Below are 19,991 nucleotides of genomic sequence, written 5' to 3' on the forward strand. Positions count from 1 at the left end.
AGGTTCGTTTTAGATGAGATACGATGCTTCTGCTCATTTTTTTTTTTTCAAAAATCATTTGGCATCCCTGAGTCTAATTCCAACAGAAAACAGAATTTGATTTCACAGGCAACCTTCTCGTTTGTCTGACTTATCAAAGACTCCTCAAAGATCACGTTCAAATATGATCCCTGAAGAAAAGATGCGATCAAATTATTTTGCATACTAACCATTTCAAATGAGAGAATTCACTGGCAAGAAATAAAAATCTCCCAAAGAAAGAATTGGCACAATCAAATGGTCTCAATGCAGGAAAAGGAGACAACAGATATAAGAAGAGAGCAAAAGTTTACCCTTCACCACCCCCACCCTCCCATTACTCACAGCGAGTAGGGGCGCTTCAAGCCACTGATTTTGGGCTTTCAGAAGAAAAATAAATCATTACAAGAAATGTTCTCTGTTTATTAAAATTATGGCTAGGGTTATATGACACATGCATTTATATTTGATTGCATAATATGTTTACAAATACTTTGCTACAAAGGTTCATAATTTAGTTCACTCTGCTTAATCACTCACCTTCAGGAATTTTGATAAACATGTTGGTTAAAATAGAGCGCTCATATACATTTTTTTGTTGTTGTGTTGAGTATAAGCAGAGTGTGAAACTATCCAATGAGTTTGAGTGATTAAGTAAGACTAACAGCTCGTACACACCATACATAAATATTCAGGTGATATCATATGTGAAACAAGTGGTGAATTTTGCCATATAATTGTCTATCGACCAAAATTGGGTGAATCCAAGACCTTTTTGTCTTCACTTATTCGCTCTTTTAACGAACGTAAACCCTCGAGTTAAGTCTTGGCATCCATGTTGATATAAAATGAGCACTTATAGATGGATGATAGGTAAAAATGGGCACGAATTCATGTGATTGAGGAATGCGCAATATCACACAAACAGATGTTTGGTGTGTGCGAGCCATAAACTGCATTTATGTATATATAAGCAATAAGTGTAATATGAGAGCACCAAAGCAAATCAATGTAAGAACCATAAAACATAGTCTGCTGATTGAATAACAAAACAAAACAACAACAAAAAGTATTCATTGAAAAATAAATATCTATGAGGTGGCAAAGGTAAAACCCCCAGGAAAGGTTAAAATACTCCCTTAGACATATTTTTTATTTTGTAATACAGCAGTCTTTTCTGAAAATGTTGCAGTTTATTTCAATTTATATTGGTCATAACATAAACATAGCGATTGATTCTAAATTTTCTCACAAATGCTTCAGCATTGAAAATAAGAGTATTTAAAAATGCTATGGTGATCAAAGTAATCAAAGTCATTTTCGACATATGAGCTTCTAAAGACTGAGTAAACTTTTCTGAGAGTTTTCCTAAGCCAGCGCAGTTTTCTTCTTCAGCCAACACAATTATTACGAAAAAAGAAAATAAGGTGCTTGTTTTACTCTTTGTGTTGAATTGTACTGGTCTGGTACAGGCACCATTTTTTAGTAGCTCAGGATCCAATGTTTTGCTTCAGAAGAGGCAAATTTATCAACTAGAGATTACATGTTGATGACAGTCTCAGTGTTGATGCTGTTATAACTGTTTATATCTAATCAATAATTGGATGAAAAGGGATTGAGACCAAAATGTTCCTCTTAGCACCGAAACATATCACGAGTAAGTTAACATCAAAAGTGAAAAGTAGGATTTTATATCTTTTTTTCTACATTAAATCAAATCTATTTCATTTAAAGTGCAAATAAGAAAGATGAATACTGTCAGTTGTTAAATCATATTAAACCAGATATACGAATTTATCATTCAGAAAAAAATGTTGAATGCTGGAGTTGAAGTTGTTTCTGTTTGTTTTTAAGGGTTTTACAGCGCTTGCAACGCATTAAGGTCATTTCAGCACCAGTAAAAAGGGAGAAAATGGTATAGTAAAAAAATGTATAGATTTACAATAAAAATCATACAAGAAAAATAAGACAAAGGGGACTGGTACAAATAGAGAACAGATGTAGATTCCAAGAGCATACTATCATTGTGCATAGTTTGAGATCACCTAAAAGTCTCATCTAGACATAATCACAGAATCCGACTAAGAGTAACACACTCACATGCATACATTATACATTCAAAACAATAAATATAACAATACATAACAGAGACGATTTACAAGGAAAAATATATCATCTCCAAAACTTTAACTTTTCATTTGACTGTTTCCCTCCCAGCCAAGGACTCTGACAAGGGAAATGACAAAACCAAGTAGGCAATCTCATTCCAAGACAAAGATAAAGAGCAGGTTGGAAAACATTTAGGGGTATAGAAGACACAGTAAATGACCTCCCTGCCCATTATGGGAATTCAAGAACCCCATCTAGGGAGTTGAGGTCAATACAAAATATTTTTGTAATAAATAATGACTTTTATTTGGCAAAAGTTTATAATTATTATAGATAATAAGCTACATAGCCATAAACTACAGTGCAGCATGGAAATCTTGAACATGCCTCAATTCCCCTTCTTAATCCCTCTATTTTCATAGTATTGCCAACACAAAAATTCGAACAGTTTTGGAGGCCAACACAGAATATTCACTTGTTTGCTCGTTGATAATATTCTTTTGTCTATGTTTGTACTGATTGGAAACTAAAGTTACCATCGCTCTCCATGTTTGCGTTACATGTTAGTTAATGTGTTGCACATGTGTGTATAGAGGGGGGTTTGCAAAGCATGCTTGACCAGTGTCTTATGCATACAATCTAATTCTAATGTGTACAAGTAACAATGGGAGACTAGCAAGACAGTGATGGCCTGAGAATGTGACTGTTATGTATTTAATCAAACAAGCGGTTCGGGGTGGGGGAGCTGGAATGAGAGAAGAGGCGCAAGGGAGATAGGTGAGAATTGGAAGAGGTTCCGTAAATACTTTGCATTCTGAATGTGCAATCAACTGTGTCTTGCTGGCTTTGTCTTATTACAGCGCACACAAAGGGTATCTTTATTCCACCTCTGAATGAGACAAAACAATTTAAGCGCGACACCTCTTTATAATGAGACCTTACTGAAACCACCCACATTTACCTCCCTCACATTATTCTTTGTAAAATACTCAACACAGAAATCTCAAACAAATAGGCCAAGTCCCGACTTGTTCGAGATTTCCATGTTGTACTGTAAAATAAAATGGTATTTCATATAAACAGAAAATGATTATAGGGGCACTGTAAATCACCCTGAATAAAATATGTTTGACTTAAAATATACATTTTGTAAAAACGTACTAACATTGTAGCTGTTTTTCCCCTTTATCTTTCCTCTAGATTGATTGTAGGGTTTAAGATTTATAATATATTTATTTTGTCAAAACATTTCTAATTAATTGTGACCCATTGCTGATATTAAATCTGTATTTAAATTTTTTTTTGTTACTATTTTTATATTATAACAGAGTTGCCACAGACCACAAACTAAAAATATGTATATGTTTATTTACAACATCCGAATTTTAGGAAATAAAATTAGTATCAACAGAAAGAGCATAATTTCCATCATGATTATATATGAACTGTAATCTTAAAAGGCTTGATGTAGACAGTGTAGTTCAATTGATAATATATCTATTTCTAAGTAAAACGACAACTGTCCTTCAATTTAAAAAAAATTGATTGAATAACCTGAATCTGGAGAAGACAAATAGAATTTGGTCAATTTTGGCTGGCAAAAATTCTGTTTATTCCGTTCATATCTGTGTAAGTGGCAGGTCCGTTATAAGTATGAAATTTGAGGAAATCACGAAGTAATATCATTAAGGCTGGGATAAATTTTTTATTTTTTGGGGTTTTTTCTTGCTTTTGCTACAAAATGCCTGTGTACCACTTTCTGTTTTTTTTTAAATCATTAAGAAGTAAAAACAAATTGTATGTAAAAGCTCTGTAACTGTGTTTAGAGACAAAGGACCATGGCAGATTTTTAAAAATAATAACTCCTTAGCTAATTGTATGCAGTAGTAGCCTTCCACTTTGACAGAAGGTTTATGGCATTATCTATATTTCATAAGTTTAGCGCTCGCGACCACATTCAATCATAATCTTAATGCCCTCTCCCTTTTTAGCTGCTTCAAATGCTTTGATTGATTCCTCCAATTTGAAGCGATGTGTTATCAAAGGTTTGACGTTCACCTTTCCTGATGCAACCATGGCAAGGGCTGTAGGATAACTGAAAATTATAAAAAGTAAAATTTTGACAATGTCTTTGGTCTGGAGGCATAGTCCCAAATTAGTTGTTGCAACTCAAATTATATCACAGAATGGAAGTTAAATGAGAGAAACAATTGAGGAAGAGATTAAACTTTCCAAAAAAAAAAAATCCTTTATTTGTGACCCTTCGTCTCGAAATGGTATCGTGTCTGATTGAATCTGACCCCTTAACAGTGATTTAAGAAATAAAATGATGAGAAAGAGGACCTTCAGTTCTTGTTTTTTTTTTGCTATACAAGAAATAGTATATATTTACTACCATAAAGAATTTAAAATTAACCACAAGTTTCATGTTTGTCGCTATAAATTCAATTTCCAGCACCTAGTTTATCCCGGCATAATACCACTTTGAGACAGTAGGTCACATTTTTATTTAAGCATTCTACTTCCTTTCGTGTTCCAGCTGTGAGAACTCCCAATAAGGTCACGGAAAGTTGACAGAATTTTCATGCATTTGTCTGGTCACAAGAATTGGCAATTCATATTTCTAAGATTTGACAACATAATATATGTATTTAGGTTCTGTTCATTGATACACATGACACATAAATGTTAGTTGATGATATTGTGGTAAATCACTTGCATGTCAATCTAAAGGTTACAGATTTTCGATATAAGTATTTGTTTTGTTGTTTGTTTGTTTTTTCTGTTTTGATTTTTTTAAAGGTTCCTGTCTAGGAGCCTCTGTCCCAAACTGTCCTAGAACAGAAAGAATTTAAATCGGAGTTGTCTCCTTTTAAACAATCTATTTGAATAATACGAATAATGAATATAACCTGAATACACAGCTCTAGACACTTTACAAACTTTTAAGTTCGAACTAAAATTTGAAATTTACAGTAAGAGTATAAGTAACATACCAGTTAACATAGCGAAATATTCCCCTGATATCAACTTCTCTGACACTGGCATTCACAACAGGGAGTTCAACTATTTCCTGACCCAAGCCAACCAAAACAACAACACCTCCCGACTTGGTTGCCTGAAAACAGATAGTTATTATAACGGTAAGTGCACTGGAAGAATTGAGGTAATTTGGAGCAAAAAGAAAAAAAATAAATATGAAATAGTTGAAATCATAAATTACTTCAAGATATAAGAGAAATCAAATAATCAAGTATTTTTCTTTTAATTTTTTTTTTAAAGGATAGTGTCATCTCAGGGTATCAGTAAGAATTATCAAATTTGCATAGGATTTAATAGTTCCAGTGGTTATATTAAGCAATTTTGTACCTATGTCAACCAATTTTTCCACTCATTATTATAAAATTGGGGGCAAGTGGTCAAGTGTTTAAACACTGTGACCCTAATGGTCCCGGGTTCCTAGCTTTAGACACCTTCATTTTTTCCTGGGACAAGATTATTAAACCCCAATTTGCTCACTTTGGACTACATGGATGAGACCTATTGACACCAGATATTTGTTTGATAGATTATCTATATTCCTTCATGGAATGCCTTGGCGACTACATCTAACGATGATACATGGAAAGGTGTCATTTTTATTATTTTTCAAATTACATAAGTATGCAACATCATGAAAGTAAAAGACCAGTAAATAATAACATTTTCATTTCTATAAACAATTATAGATAGTATTCCGACACTTTAGAGTTTGGAGTGAGCTGCAAAAATAAGTGTCATTAAAAAAAAACAACCATTGGCATATTAGTTACGTATGTTGGAATTATTAGACATAAGGAACATCGTCATTTGGATGATCCACATGAACTCTGACTCTTGAAAGCTTATTTATGATAAAACTTCTAAAATAGAGGAACACTTTAAAAGAGAACATAAAAACATTAAATCAACGTACGTAAATTGCCGAGCTAATACTAGGGGCAGCTCCACTGCATTCAATTGCTATATCAACTTTGTCACCAACAGCTTCTTCCACGGCACCAGAAGTGACCCTGGCATCTCTGCTAGTGACTTGAATTGTATGGTCAGCACCAAGTTTCTTTGCCATGTTCAGTCGTGATTGATCAAGATCTACAGGAAAATCATGCAATAAAGTCACGAATTTGTGAAGAATTCAATACATGTGTATAAGGATACAAAGCCATATCCAGACAAAGCTGTATGATTCCCTTATCTAGTTTCAGAAAAATAGCAATTGTTAAAATTCATTTCATTTGAGGGCATTTAAAATCTATTATGTTTAAAGAAATTCATGTTTTACAGTTTTATATATACAATTTTGTTTGCAACCTTTATTTTGAACATTACTCACCTGTAACACAAACAAAAGATGCACCTTTCGCTTTGGCTGTAAGAATGTTTACAAGTCCAATAGGTCCTGGAAATGAGGGCATTAACAAATTGAGATAGCGTCTGGCAAATAAGTAAATAAACCTTTTATTTTTGAGACAAAGCACCATGAATAACATTAATTACGAATATTAAGGCAGTTTATGAATATATTCATGTCCAGCATCATAAATGTCATGTATAGTTTGAGTATTTCTTGTTGATTGAAACTTTATCATTTTATTAATTCAAAATAATGCATGATAAGTGAATTTCGAAGCATATATATGTGTGTCCCAAAAAAAAAACCCCAAAAATGAGCAGGAGAAAGAACATTGCTACTCAAAGAGGTAGATGAAAAAGAAAAAAAAATTGATAGATCCTGACATTATAAGCGTTAAACATGTATCTGCAACCATTGCCATCTGATGAATCCAAATTGTTGAAATGACATTTGTGTGTGTGTGTGTGTGTGTGTGTTTGTGAGTGTGTGTGTGTGTGTGTGTGTGTGAAGGTGTGTTTTGTCTATTTTTGAAAATCAAACGTACTCTCCAACCTTACACTATTATAAAAATAACAGTCGTATTATAACAACAATTTCGAACCTGCTCCACAAATGAGTACAGTGCTACCAAGTCCTACACCGGCACGATTACAGGCATGAACACCCACTGACAGTGGCTCAAGGAGGGCTCCCTCGTCAAATGAAACATGGTCAGGAAGTCTGTATAAAACAGTTGGCATGGGAAGGGAGACTATAACTTAGTGGCTTCAATGAGATCTGAAAATACCTAAAACTACATCCAGAATGCAGTCAACTTCCAGGTATGAACCTTTATCAAATCTTATATCATTTTTGACATAGAAGAATAGATTGTGCGAAATACAATTTAAAAATACACTTGAGACACAAAATATCAAACAGACCTTGTAGTATTGGACTTAAGCAAAACTTTTGACACGTCTCTGCTTAAAGCTGGACCAAGTTGGCAAAAGAAATATCAGTCATCATAATTCTTGTGAAAATTGTTACTGCCAAGGAGAATGTGCGCAACAACTTTATAAGTGGTTTCAAAGTTGGTTATGTGGAAGAATGCAACAGGTAAAATTTGAGGGGCAGTCTAGTGACGTTTCATCTGGAATGCTATAGGGTACTGTTTTAGGACCACAATGCTTCCTCATCTATATCAATGACATCATGGAAAACCTTTCGCATGAAACCAAATCAAGACTCTTCGCAGACAATAGCCTCATTTTCCGAACAATATCTAACTCTTCAAAATCATTACAACGTGACATTGACTCATTATCACAATGGGCGAAAAAATGGGAAATGAAATTTCATCCTTCTAAAAGCCAAGTCATGACAGTTTGCTGCAAAAAGAAACCCCACCACCACAACTACAAGATGCAAAGAAAGGCATCAACATCCAAAACAATCTGAAATGAAATAAGCATGTGAGACATGTGACCCAACAGAGCACTCGGGTTCGTTACACAAAATCTCAACAAATGTCCACAAAATATAAAATCGTATGCATACTTGTAAGACTTAAACAAATGTATAAAATCGTAAAAGGGCATATAGCACATCGATAAAAATCCCATCTTGCCTCAGGCCGCAACAAAACATCTATTAAACAAGAAACAAACACTGCAGGAAATTTACAAAACCAAAGACAAACACTGATACATACAAGTTCAGCTTCTTTCTTCGGACCATTGATGACTGGAATAAATTGCTGAACACAGTCATCAACAGCTTATCCCCAGAATCTTTTAGAGAGACAATCTCACTGTTTTATTAATAGTTTATGTGGTTTTAGTATAACACAATTTGGACCTGTAAATAAAATTTGCATAATGGACAGGAATGTATCGGGCATCTTAAAATATTGGATTGGATTGGATGATTCATACAGTGTAAATTATTAAAAAGTTGTATTTATCAATAACAAGAAAAGGAGTGGGGGGGGGGATGTTGATTAATTACTGCAATATTAAAGTTCAGATTCTGGGAGTGGTCAGATATTTTATTAGTTTGAAACAGTGATTTGATAATCCTTACTTGTAACAAAAGTCCGCATCATGGATGTAAAACCTTGCAAGATTTCCATCATATGGAGGAGTAGCACAAAATTTCATATCCAAACATAAGTTATATCTCCCTGTCTTGCAGTAGTTGCACATTCGGCATGGTACACCAGGCTCAATAGCAACACGGTCACCTAAAAAAAAGATATAATTTGCGTTTCAAAATTTACTCAATTATATAACACTAATACAAAGAAGGTAAAAAATAAAAAAATAAAAAGAAAACATGTATTTTTTTATGGATTAAATATTTTTCATATTTATTTGTGATGAGTTGAATAAGAGATAAATCTATGAATCTTTGAGTGAAAAAGAACCTTTTTCAGCTTTAAAAATTAATGATATTTCATTTTGAGCATTCAAAGAATTTGCTGCTTAATCCTTTAATGGCGAGGTTTGATTTTACTCTAACTTGCCCTCAGATCTTACTGTTTCAACCAAGACAAGTTATGTGACTCTGTTACTCACTGTCTCTGCAAAGATGATTAGATCTATAATCATAATTAAATAATTGATGGGCAGGAAATTACAGTTGAACAAAATTCAGTCAAGCCAATATTGGGTCAATACAAATAAATCACCTCAATGACATTATTTCCCATATTCCTTTATCGTAAAGAATGCCATTTTTGTTTTTGAGCTAGTGTCAAATTTATAGATAAGTGAACTCACCAACTTGCAAAGAGGTCACTCCAGGTCCAAGTTTGCTTACTACAGCACTTGCCTCATGTCCAAGAACCATGGGAGCTCGAACTACAAAATCGCCAATACTTCCATGCGTCCAGTAATGCACGTCAGAGCCACATATTCCAACTTGTTTCATTTCAAGTTGGACCTCTTTATCAAAAATAAATCGCCTAGGGTTATCTCATTACAATGTAATGCATATATACATTGACATCCCATTTATGATAGCATCACATAAAAACACCAATTTTTTTTAAAATAAGTTATTAGTAAGGTAATATCTGATATAACAAAATAAAATTTGATAATTCCACTTATAATGATAACTAGTCTTTCAAATAATCAAATATCCTTTAGTGATTGGCTTTTTTTTAATGTTGATTTGTATTTTGGTCTCCCTTTTCATTTCATCAATTCAAATCATTTCTTAAATCACAAACACCTGGATATGGTCTCACCTATTTTTCCACCAAAAAAAAAAAAAAATTTTATAAATGAAATGTAACAACTGTTAGATTTGTCCATATGATTTCAGTGGCCCTAACCATATCATGATAAGCCGATTTCACTTAACCACATCAAGAGCATGAATGCTGACTTGCGAAATATGCTTTAAGCGGAAAGTTGCAGCATTGATGGCCAAGTAACAAAGTCAAGTATTTTTAAATATGAGCAGTGGCAAATGGATGACAATAACAAATTCTTGCCCCGGTGTTGTGACCTGCACATATTATATTACCCCACTCCACTCAGGTGTGAATAAGTACCCGATATGAAAAATGGTATCTAAACTACATGAAATTGTCATTTGGTTCTAAATAACAAGCTATGAGAATAAGAAAAACACATTGAGAAAGTTGTCAACAATGGAAATGTGATATCTAACATTTTATATACAGTGGAACCTCCCGATTACGACACCTCCGAATAGTGACAAGGGAGCGTTCACATATTACGTCATCAAAAATTTGCCCTTTTTAGACCCCCCCCCCTCCCCCAAGTCATCACTTGTCATCATTGACCTGACCCCCCCCCCCCCCCCCAACAGATGATGACGTCATCTAATTTAATAAAAACTAAAAGATAACTTTAATTTCACAATATTTATTATTCGTTTTTCAAACCATAAACATTGATTATCAACGTTTGATAAAACACATTCAGACATTTTATTAATTTCAGAAACTGTTGATAATTTATGTTTTACGATACAATGGGGACATAAAATTTAAATTTGCAAAGATAAAATCTAACAAACATTATTTAAATTAAATTTAGGCTACTTGGTGCAGGTGCTATTAAAAAAAATTCAGAAAGTGTAATTTAAAATAGTATAGGAGGCAAATTATTTTATAGCATATTAGTCTTTTAGTGGAATGAATTTCTGTTTCAATTTCCAAACATAAAATTAATTGATTCAAAAATGTTTCTGCCTTGGACCTCTGGCAATGTACTATAAATAGTATCATCAATTTCATCTTCATCGTCATCATTTTCTCCCATTTGCTGTTCTTCATGTATGCCGCATTTTCGTGAATGGTCTTTCATTGCTGTGATCGAGGAGTGATACAATGAACATTTAGGGCAAGTTCGCCTTTTGAGAAGTGATACCCCTTTCCCATTTTGTTTCTTGAGAGATGGGCAATACTCATCATAGCAATTTATCTTCAGCAGTTTTGAAAGGAACAAACTTTGAAATAGGCTTAATTTGCCTATGTTTTGATGACATCATCTTGGGTCTGACCCCCCCCCCTCCCCCATGTCAACACATGTCAACATTTGGTAGACCCCCCCTCCCCCCCTAGCTGATGACGTAATATGTGAACGCTCCCCAACCTCCTGATAACGACATTGACCCCTGGTCCCGATTTTTTTTCTATTTAAGATCAGTAAAAAAAAACCTCCAAATAACGACACACTTTTTTATAAAACCTCAGAATAACGACATCATTTTGGCGGTGTTCGGCAGTTTTCGTAGATATCTGATACTAAAAGTGTATGAGTACTCAAAGTTTATAAAAACGATTCCTGCTTGAACCAATGAGAACGCAGCTTTTGAAACCAATGAGAACCAAGCTTTTTTTGACGAATCTTGGCTGATACTTATATGCATTAATAAAAACCAAGGTATAAATGTAAGTGCAAGCAAGTAAACACAAAATCTTGGAAAATGTGATATTATGTGGTGATAGAAGTAATAGTAGTAGTAGTAGTAGGAGTGGGAGTAGTAGTAGTAGTAGTAGTAGTAGTAGTAGTAGTAGTAGTAGTAGTAGTAGTAGTAGAAGTAGTAGTAGTAATAATAATAATAATAATAGTAGTAGTAGTAGTAGTATAGTAGTAGTAGTAGTAGTAGAAGTAGTAGTAGTAGTAATAATAATAATAATAATAATAATAATAATAATAATAATAATAATAATAATAACAATAATAATAATAATAATAATAATAATAATAGTAGTAGTAGTATAGTAGTAGTAGTAGTAGTAGTAGTAGTAGTAGTAGTAGTAGTAGTAGTAGTAGTAGTAGTAGTATTAGTAGTTGTAGTAGTAGTAGTAGTAGTAGTAGTAGTATAGTAGTAGTAGTAGTAGTAGTAGTAGTAGTAGTAGTAGTAGTAGTAGTAGTATAGTAGTAGTAGTAGTAGTAGTAGTAGTAGTAGTAGTAGTAGTAGTAGTAGTAGTAGTAGTAGTAGTAGCAGTATAGTAGTAGAAGTAGTAGTGTTTTTGTGGGAGGAGGAGGAGGAGGAATTTTATCTAACTCGCAGCGTCCGAATTACCTGTTTTTGTTTGTTTTAAAGGGTTTTACAGCGCTTGTGACACATTTATGTCATATCAGCGCCAGTAAAAAGGAAGAAAATTGGATAGTAAAAAATATTCTAGATTTACAATTGAAATGAAATAAGACAAAGGGGAATGGTTTAAATAGGGAACAGATGTAGATTCCAGGAGAACACTATCAGTGTACTCAGTTCAGATCACCTAAAAGTCTCATCCAGACACACGCACAAGAACCCTCTGAGATGAATACACTACAATGTTTTGTTTGTTTTGTCAATGTTAATAAAAACTGGTCCTGCGGGCCTTGCCACGCTCACTTTTCCGCCATCTTGGAAACCTCTAAATAACGACACCTCCGGATAATGACATAAAAACTCGGTCCCATGGCATGTCGTTATCGGGAGGTTCCACTGTATACACAAAATTTTGGAAAAATAGGTGAGACCATATTCAAGTGTTTTTTTAAAAATCATTTATTTCAAGCAGATTTATCCTACAGTGTACTTTTCCTTCAAAATAGGGAATGTGTAAAACGTGACTTTAATAACAATTTATGCCAAAGCAGTTCCTCTGATATTTCTGTCAGAAAAGCATTGGCTTGGAGTGCCTGTCACAAACTCAGGAAAATCTGGAGTTCAAACCTACAGAGGGAGATAAAGAAGAGGCTGTTCCTGGCAACGGTAGAGTCAGTGCTTCTATATGGGCAGCGACATGGACTCTCACTAAAGCCCTTGAGAAGCAACTGGACAGCTGCTACACCCCTATGCTGCGGATGGCCCTCAATGTAAACTGGAAAGAGCACATATCAAATGAAGAGCTCTACAGTGACCTCCCCCCAGTGACCTCAAAGATTCAAAAGAGAAGACTGAGACTTGCGGGGCACTGCTGGAGACACAAGGAGGAGATTGCAAGCAGTCTTGTGCTATGGGAACCACCAGGGCGAACATGAAGCAGAGGCAGGCAGAATAAAACCTACATTGACTGTCTGCTAGATGACACAGGAATGGACAACGCTCGGGAGCTGTGTACGCTTATGGAGGACAGGACAGAATGGTGAAGACTTGTGGCTCATGTAAGTAAGTAAGTAAGTATGCCATACACAACCAAACCCATGTAAAGTGAAAGAAAAAAAACGGGTTAAACAGAAAATGGCTACAACTCACATATCATTAAACTGAAATTAATTCAAGTTGTAGTCGAATTCATTCTCTTTGTTATTGTCAACAGACTCTAAACAATCTGAAATCAATAACTTTATATACTATTGCTAACCCAAAAAGAATTGCTTTCCAAATGGTATCTGCATAGCAAGATTCTACTTTTTAAAAGGCAATTCTCACGTCCTTCACAACATACATTCCAGTTCACTCAGACTGTGCTCTTGTACAAGTCAGAGCATTTAATTGGTATTGTGTGGCACTATCTTTTTTAATTATAAAAAAAAGGTGTGATCCTTTCAGCTTTAATCCATGAGGATGATTCTTTACTAATAGACATGTGTGGTACTCATCAATAAGTAACATCCATTGTGTTTTCTTCAAATCTCTAGTTACTATGTGACCTACCGTCTCAAAATGGTATTATGTCGGGAAGAATTGGACCCATAAAAGTTAATTTAGAACTGAAATGATAATAAAGATTAACTTTTAGTATATTGCAATGTAAGAAATTGTATTTATTCTCCACCATAATGAAAAGAAAACAATCCAGTTTCATATCTGTGGCTGTAAATTCAGTTTCCCGCTCCCCGTACACCCTGACATAATACTACTTAGTATGTTTGTGTGTTTGTTTTTAAGGGGATTTACAGCGCTTGTGACACATTTAGGTCATTTCAGCACCAGTAAAAAGGAAGAATATGGGATAGTCAAAAAAGTTATTGATTTACAATTGAAAGCACACGAGAAAAAGTAAGACAAAGTGGAAGGGTTCAAATAGGGAACATATTATGTAGATTCCAAGAGCACACTATCAGTCTCCCAAGTTAAAGTTGTATTCCATCATGCTTCAGGTAGGGAGGTCAGCCGTTCTGTCTGCCAATAAATAGTACTCATGACAAATCCTTCTAAATGCTTGCAATAAGCTTGCCGTCATGACTGTTTCAAAACGCTGTCACCACGTCTGAGCCATTTCAAATGACAATACTTTTCAGCAGTTTTAAAATCAACTGGCCAATACTTCCAAAAGTTTTGAAGGATCGCATTCTTCACCCTCGATGTCACACTCATTTCCTGAATCCAAATGATACTCTGTCCACACTTTTTTGAACCTTTGAGAAATTGTTTTTGCAATTCTATTAGAGCTAGATTGCCAGTAAATGGTTTATTTCACATTACTAGTGGAGAACCCGCAATATTTGTGGAGAAACAAAGGCTTTTAGAAATAGGCAGTCATCAATTAAACTTATTATTCTACTGTATTGTATTTTTAGATTTGCTGGCAAATCTGTGCTCGATGATAAAAATTTAACATTGGCCTTATGGAACAATGTTGATTCCCCAACCCTATGTTTCAAAGGAATAGATTAGAAGATTATCATTTCATTACTTGATATTATCAGAGAGATTTAAAATTACGTCATCATTTTTGTTGCGGATGAGATTATTATTACTTGATAGTATCAAGAGAGATTTAAAATAACGTCATCAATGTTTGTTGTGGATATGCTAGAATTGCGTAGAATAAATAATAATCGCAATGAAATCCAAACATCAAAAAGGACTGAGTATTACGGCCTATCAAATTTTCCTTGTATTAATTTGAGTCAACGGATGACAGAATTAGCCTGACTTAAAAAAGCTTTGCAATTTACTCTATATCAGTCTGTTAAAAATAGTTTTATAATTTTTAGATTTGCCAGTAATTCTGTGCTCGATGATAACAATTTTACATTGGCTGTTCTGGACAATGTTGATCCCCAACCCATTAAAAAAAAATAAGAGTGAAGAACCCGCAATATTTGCGGAGAAATAAATGCTACTACAAACTGGCAGTCATCTTTTATTATAATACTTATAATACTATATTGAGGAAATAAAATTAGATCGAGACGAAACTTTGTTTGGGTAACTGGATTTATGGATTTATATCTGAACAAATAAAAACTCTGTGTCCTGCCATTTGAATAATGACCTTTTAAACAATTCAATCAATCAATCAATTAATGAATCTATGGACTATTGAATAAATTAATGAATTGATGAACCCACTGTAGAAGCTGTACTTACGCCCTGGTCCAGGTTCTGGTATGGGTCGGTCTTCCTGTCAAAGGGAAAAATTACATGAGAGAGTGATAAATTGCTGTTTTCACGTGCCTGAATAATGCAAAGAATGTGATTATTCCATGGTACAATTGACATACTTACTTTCTTATATTTAATTTTCTATCACTAAAAAGAGACGACTGTGATCGACATTTGGAATAAGTGTTCGAGATTGGGACAAGCTACCAGTTGAGATTGGGGCAATCCATTCAAGGATACTAAATTAGCTATTGACGGTTAAAAACAAACATTATTCCACATGTCCAGCATGCATTATTATCGCAAACAACATATATATATAAAATATTAGATGAGTATGAAACCCTATTTTTTTATTATGAATGTTTCTTTTTATGTTAATAATACATCACTCATGCCATAATGATACTTCATTATGAGAGAGAGGAAATCAGAATAAATCATTTAATTAATCATCGAAACTTTTTGGTCAAGAATTACACATGATACTTAGACATCAATTCTCTAAAATGAAAAAAAAAACTGAAATCCAATGAGAAGCATACCAAATTGGTCCCCTGCCCTTATGTAATTTCTCCTTCTTCCATTAAGGCCAAAACTTCAGGCTGAAGATGTATGGCCATCTTTTCAATAAGAGGGTTTTAGAGGAAAGCAGGGAGCCATTTTTTGAAGTCATCAGTTGAAAGGGCTTGTTTACAATTGGTTGGTAGAGTCGGATGGTGGAGGGGAAGAAAGAGAAAAATATGATGGTTTGTTCTTGAGTGGGGGATTTCAAAATGAAATGATGTTTAATTGTTGTTCCGTTTCAAATGGCTAGTTGTAATTTCGAGTTTTCCGTTTTGTGCTTTGTGGAATATGAGGAGTTTGTTGATGGAATGTCTTTCATGTAGCGGTTTCCATTGGAGATCGTTTATGAGCTGAGTTATGCTCATATCCTGCTCCTAGTTTCCACTGACAAATTTGGCCGCCCGATGTTGGATTTTTTCTAGCTCAATGATTTCTTGTGATGTGTGAGGGTTCCACACTGAGCTACTATATTCCAGTATGGGCCTGACATATGTTTCATAGCATTTCTGTTTCACAGATTGGTGGCAGTGGCAGATTTGTCTGTTGAGGACGGCTATGGTTCTATTTGCCTTTGTAGCTGTATTGACAATATACTTCTTCTACTTCATACTACTGTTCAGGCTCATGCTGAGGTACTTTGCATTCTCCCCATATTTTAGGGCTTCGTTATGGATTACATAGTGGGAGTTGATTATGTTTTTATTTTTGTTAGTCACCCTGAGGACATGACACTTTTTGGGGTGAAAGACGGAGCAAAATTGTTACTTGAGGATATTTGCCTTTTTAAAAGAGTTTTGATGGTAAGTTCCCTGCTTGTCTTTCAATTCGGCAATGGTGTTGTTTGTGCTGGTCTATCATAAGTAGGGTAATGAATGTAATCCATGTCTTACTTTTTACTGTATATCCTAAATATTTATAGCGTTATCTTTTAATCTTTTTTTTATATATACATTAGAATAATGAGTCCATCATAAATTGGGTTATCAGACCCGTAAATTACTATCTGATAAATAAAATAAGTGAAAGTGCAAGTCGTCCAAACTCCAACTCAACTTAGACATTTTAAAAAAAAGCAAATTAAGAAATTCTTACCATCCGCAAGTCATCCTTCTCATACAAAATTGCAGTGAGATTTTTATCCGTCATTTCTATAGGTTCCTTTTATGGTGGTAATAGAAGCTTTATCTAAAAATATTATTTCAATATCTTTTGGGCCAAAAATGCCAGCCGAACGTAGACACAATTTTGTTGCAGACCACGAAACCCGAAATCGACGTAAACAATGGGAGGCAAGAGGTCAAGAAAGTAGTAAGTGTAAAGTTCACCGATGGAAGTTGTTCGCCCTGCTGGAATAAGGGACAGCTTCTTATCAACGATATGACACGGCAGTCTACTTTCTACGGCCTGTTGCATAACCTCGTTCTGTGAACACATTTGCCGCCCTCCATAGATAAGATAAATATTAGATATTATAAGATTAATGTCTTTGTAGCTCCTCGAGTCAGTCAACGATACGAATATTTTAAGGGATATGAATGTGCAAGTGTGTGTGTGTGTGTGTATGTGTGTGTGTGTGTGTGTGTGTGTGTGAGAGAGAGAGAGAGAGAGAGAGAGAGAGAGAGAGAGAGAGAGAGAGAGAGAGAGAGAGATTAATCTGAATTTTCAATGATAGAACGAAGTTGACATCACTCAGATCTTTGTTATTGCCATCAGTATATTTGAGTAATTCTCTCATATATATTTATAATTTATATATATATATATATATATATATATATATATATATATATATATATAATAAAATTGTCACTCACATTATGTGACGAGACTTCGTTTCGTCAGAAACAACTCATTTAATTAGTAATTATATTTTATATAGTTACATATTACAGATTTGTCCTGAAAAATAATATATATAATATAATATATAATTATATATTATATTATATAATTATAACAAAACAATAAATAATATTTATTATGTAATCGATTATTTTATATAATATCATATTTTATATATAGAAATATATATTATATTATTATATATACAACTTATATACACATATATACAAGAAATATACATATATTCTTAACATATTTATTATAAAATGATATTATAATAAATTAATATATTAATAAAAACAATCATCACAATCTTTTTTACTTGATAAGATTTTTATAATGAATAATATTGTCTTCAGATTTACATTTTCTTAAAATGTTCTCAAGAGATATTAAACAAGTCTTATTTTTTTGGCCTATGATCAAGAAAGTATCATCTATATTTTTTGGTGTCATAGATATAAGAATGCAAGACGTAATGGTGTGAAAATTACGTTTGCTTAACCTACAGACTCTGGGTGGGGTTCCTGACCTCCCATAGTGGGCGGGGAGGTACTTGCTGTCTCTTCTATCCCCCCCCCCCCAGTATCTGTCTTCCAATTGCTTCCTGTCTTTGTCTTGGAATGAGATTACTTAGTTTTGTCCTGACCCTGGCCGTAGTCCTTGGCTGGGAGGGAAACAATCAATGATGATATTTTTTCCTTGTAAATCATCTCTCTGTTATGTATTATTATATTTGTTATTTTGATTGTACAATGTAAACATTTTAGTCTATTCCTCTTAGTGGGATCTTGTCAGGATGAGACATTTAGGTGATCTCTAACCAAGTACACTGATAGTGTGCTCTTGGAATCTACATCTGTTCTCTATTTGAACCATTTCCCCTATGTCTTACTTTTTCCTCGAGTCCTTTTAATTGTATATCTAGAATGTTTTTACTATCCAAATTTTCTTCCTTTTTACTGGCGCTGATATGACCTTAATGTTTTGCAAGCGCAGTAAAACCCTTAAAAACAAACAAACCTACAGACTCGTGCACATCAATTGGGGCGGTCATGGTCGTAAAACTATTACAGTGTTCGGAGAACTTTTTGCATTGCAAAAATGAAGTTGGTATCTGTCTGTCTATATAATTTGAGTTGAATTTAATGCGTTCATCAAGAAGATTTGAATGTGTTTTCATAATTTGCAAAACGTAATAAACAAAATGAATATAACAGCTTTAAGAAAAAGAACAAAATCCCAAACTCAGAAAAAAAACCCATTAAAAATTAGATACATTACTAAATCAACGACAAATATTCCGCACGTCCTATCTGATATTCCAATATTTTTCTTCAATTCAATTCAAATATTTATTTGTTGTCGGCATTTTAAAAATGTTTCATAGATAATGTAGTCGGGATAATAGAAGCCTTTGGCCGACATAGGTTTTAACACATAGTCTGACATGGCGGTTTTTTTGCAAAAAAAAAAAAAAAATCCCAAATTTTGCAAGCTAAAAACAGCAAAATTTGCAAACAGTTGCGATTAATTTTCCTAAATACCCATAATTCGTTCATGAAAGAGAAAGGTATTTGTTTGTTTTTAAGGGTTTCACGGCGCTTGCAACAAATGTAAGGTCATATCAGCGCCAGTAAAAAGGAAGAAAATGGGATCTAGTAAAAAGTTCTAGAATTACAATTAAAGGACCCAAGAAAAAGTAAGAACACGCTATCAGTGTACTTATTTTGAGATTATCTGTTTCATCCTGACACAAGCACAGGTCCCCCAGTGATGATAATGAAAATTTGTCAAAAAGGAGGAAAATCTACCGGCCCGTCAGTCAAACCCAAATCTAATGCAAATATAACATAGCTATTCATAGTTATTTAATATATTATTAGTCCTAAAGCACTTCTGATCATTAGACACATCCTGACCTTTTGCAAATATAATTTAATGAATTGTCATTTCCAATTAAACATTTTAGAGGCCTATTATGTCGCCCACTATATCAAGTGATTATGATAATCTTTTGGCCAAAAGACCAGGAGGTATTTGTTTTTACATTTTAGTGTCTGTATTATTGCAACCTTGTGATGATGCAGCTTATAAATAAGAATCTTTAATTAATTGCAAAACATATTCCATCAACAAATCAAATTTAAATTAGCCTTTAAACAATCATTTCTTAAATCGATCAGTCTAACTGATTATCTCTCTATTACCAAATGAAATCTATAAACATAATATGAAGATAGAAGGGTGGCTGAGAGAGAACTATGGA

The 19,991-nt window shown here is 33.9% G+C and overlaps 1 protein-coding gene across 1 annotated transcript; it reads right to left on the reverse strand.

Annotated features, from left to right (window-relative positions):
• Positions 1-427: 427 nt before the first annotated feature.
• Positions 428-17,306, reverse strand: LOC144965963 (sorbitol dehydrogenase-like). The gene is made up of 9 exons (XM_078901878.1): positions 16,973-17,306; positions 15,299-15,332; positions 9,283-9,447; positions 8,585-8,744; positions 7,122-7,240; positions 6,500-6,565; positions 6,083-6,258; positions 5,124-5,245; positions 428-4,222 (listed from the first exon to the last, which is right to left on the reverse strand). The coding sequence occupies exons 1-9, from the start codon at positions 17,024-17,026 to the stop codon at positions 4,066-4,068; spliced, it is 1,053 nt and encodes a 350-aa protein (XP_078758004.1). The 5' UTR covers positions 17,027-17,306; the 3' UTR covers positions 428-4,065.
• Positions 17,307-19,991: the final 2,685 nt, after the last annotated feature.

Source organism: Berghia stephanieae, chromosome 2 (assembly GCF_034508935.2).
Source record: "Berghia stephanieae isolate SIO BIC M18660-M18661 chromosome 2, UCSD_Bste_1.3, whole genome shotgun sequence".
Classification (NCBI taxonomy): Eukaryota; Metazoa; Mollusca; class Gastropoda; order Nudibranchia; family Aeolidiidae; genus Berghia; species Berghia stephanieae.

Excerpts from the sequence above, each read along its gene's own strand:
- LOC144965963 (XM_078901878.1), bottom strand. The coding sequence starts at position 17,026 with ATGACGGATAAAAATCTCACTGCAATTTTGTATGAGAAGGATGACTTG. Across the intron at positions 8,745-9,282 it reads AGTGACCTCTTTGCAAGTTG|GTGACCGTGTTGCTATTGAG; the intron begins GTGAGTTCACTT and ends TCTTTTTTTTAG. Across the intron at positions 6,259-6,499 it reads ATCTTTTGTTTGTGTTACAG|ATCTTGATCAATCACGACTG; the intron begins GTGAGTAATGTT and ends ATTTTCCTGTAG.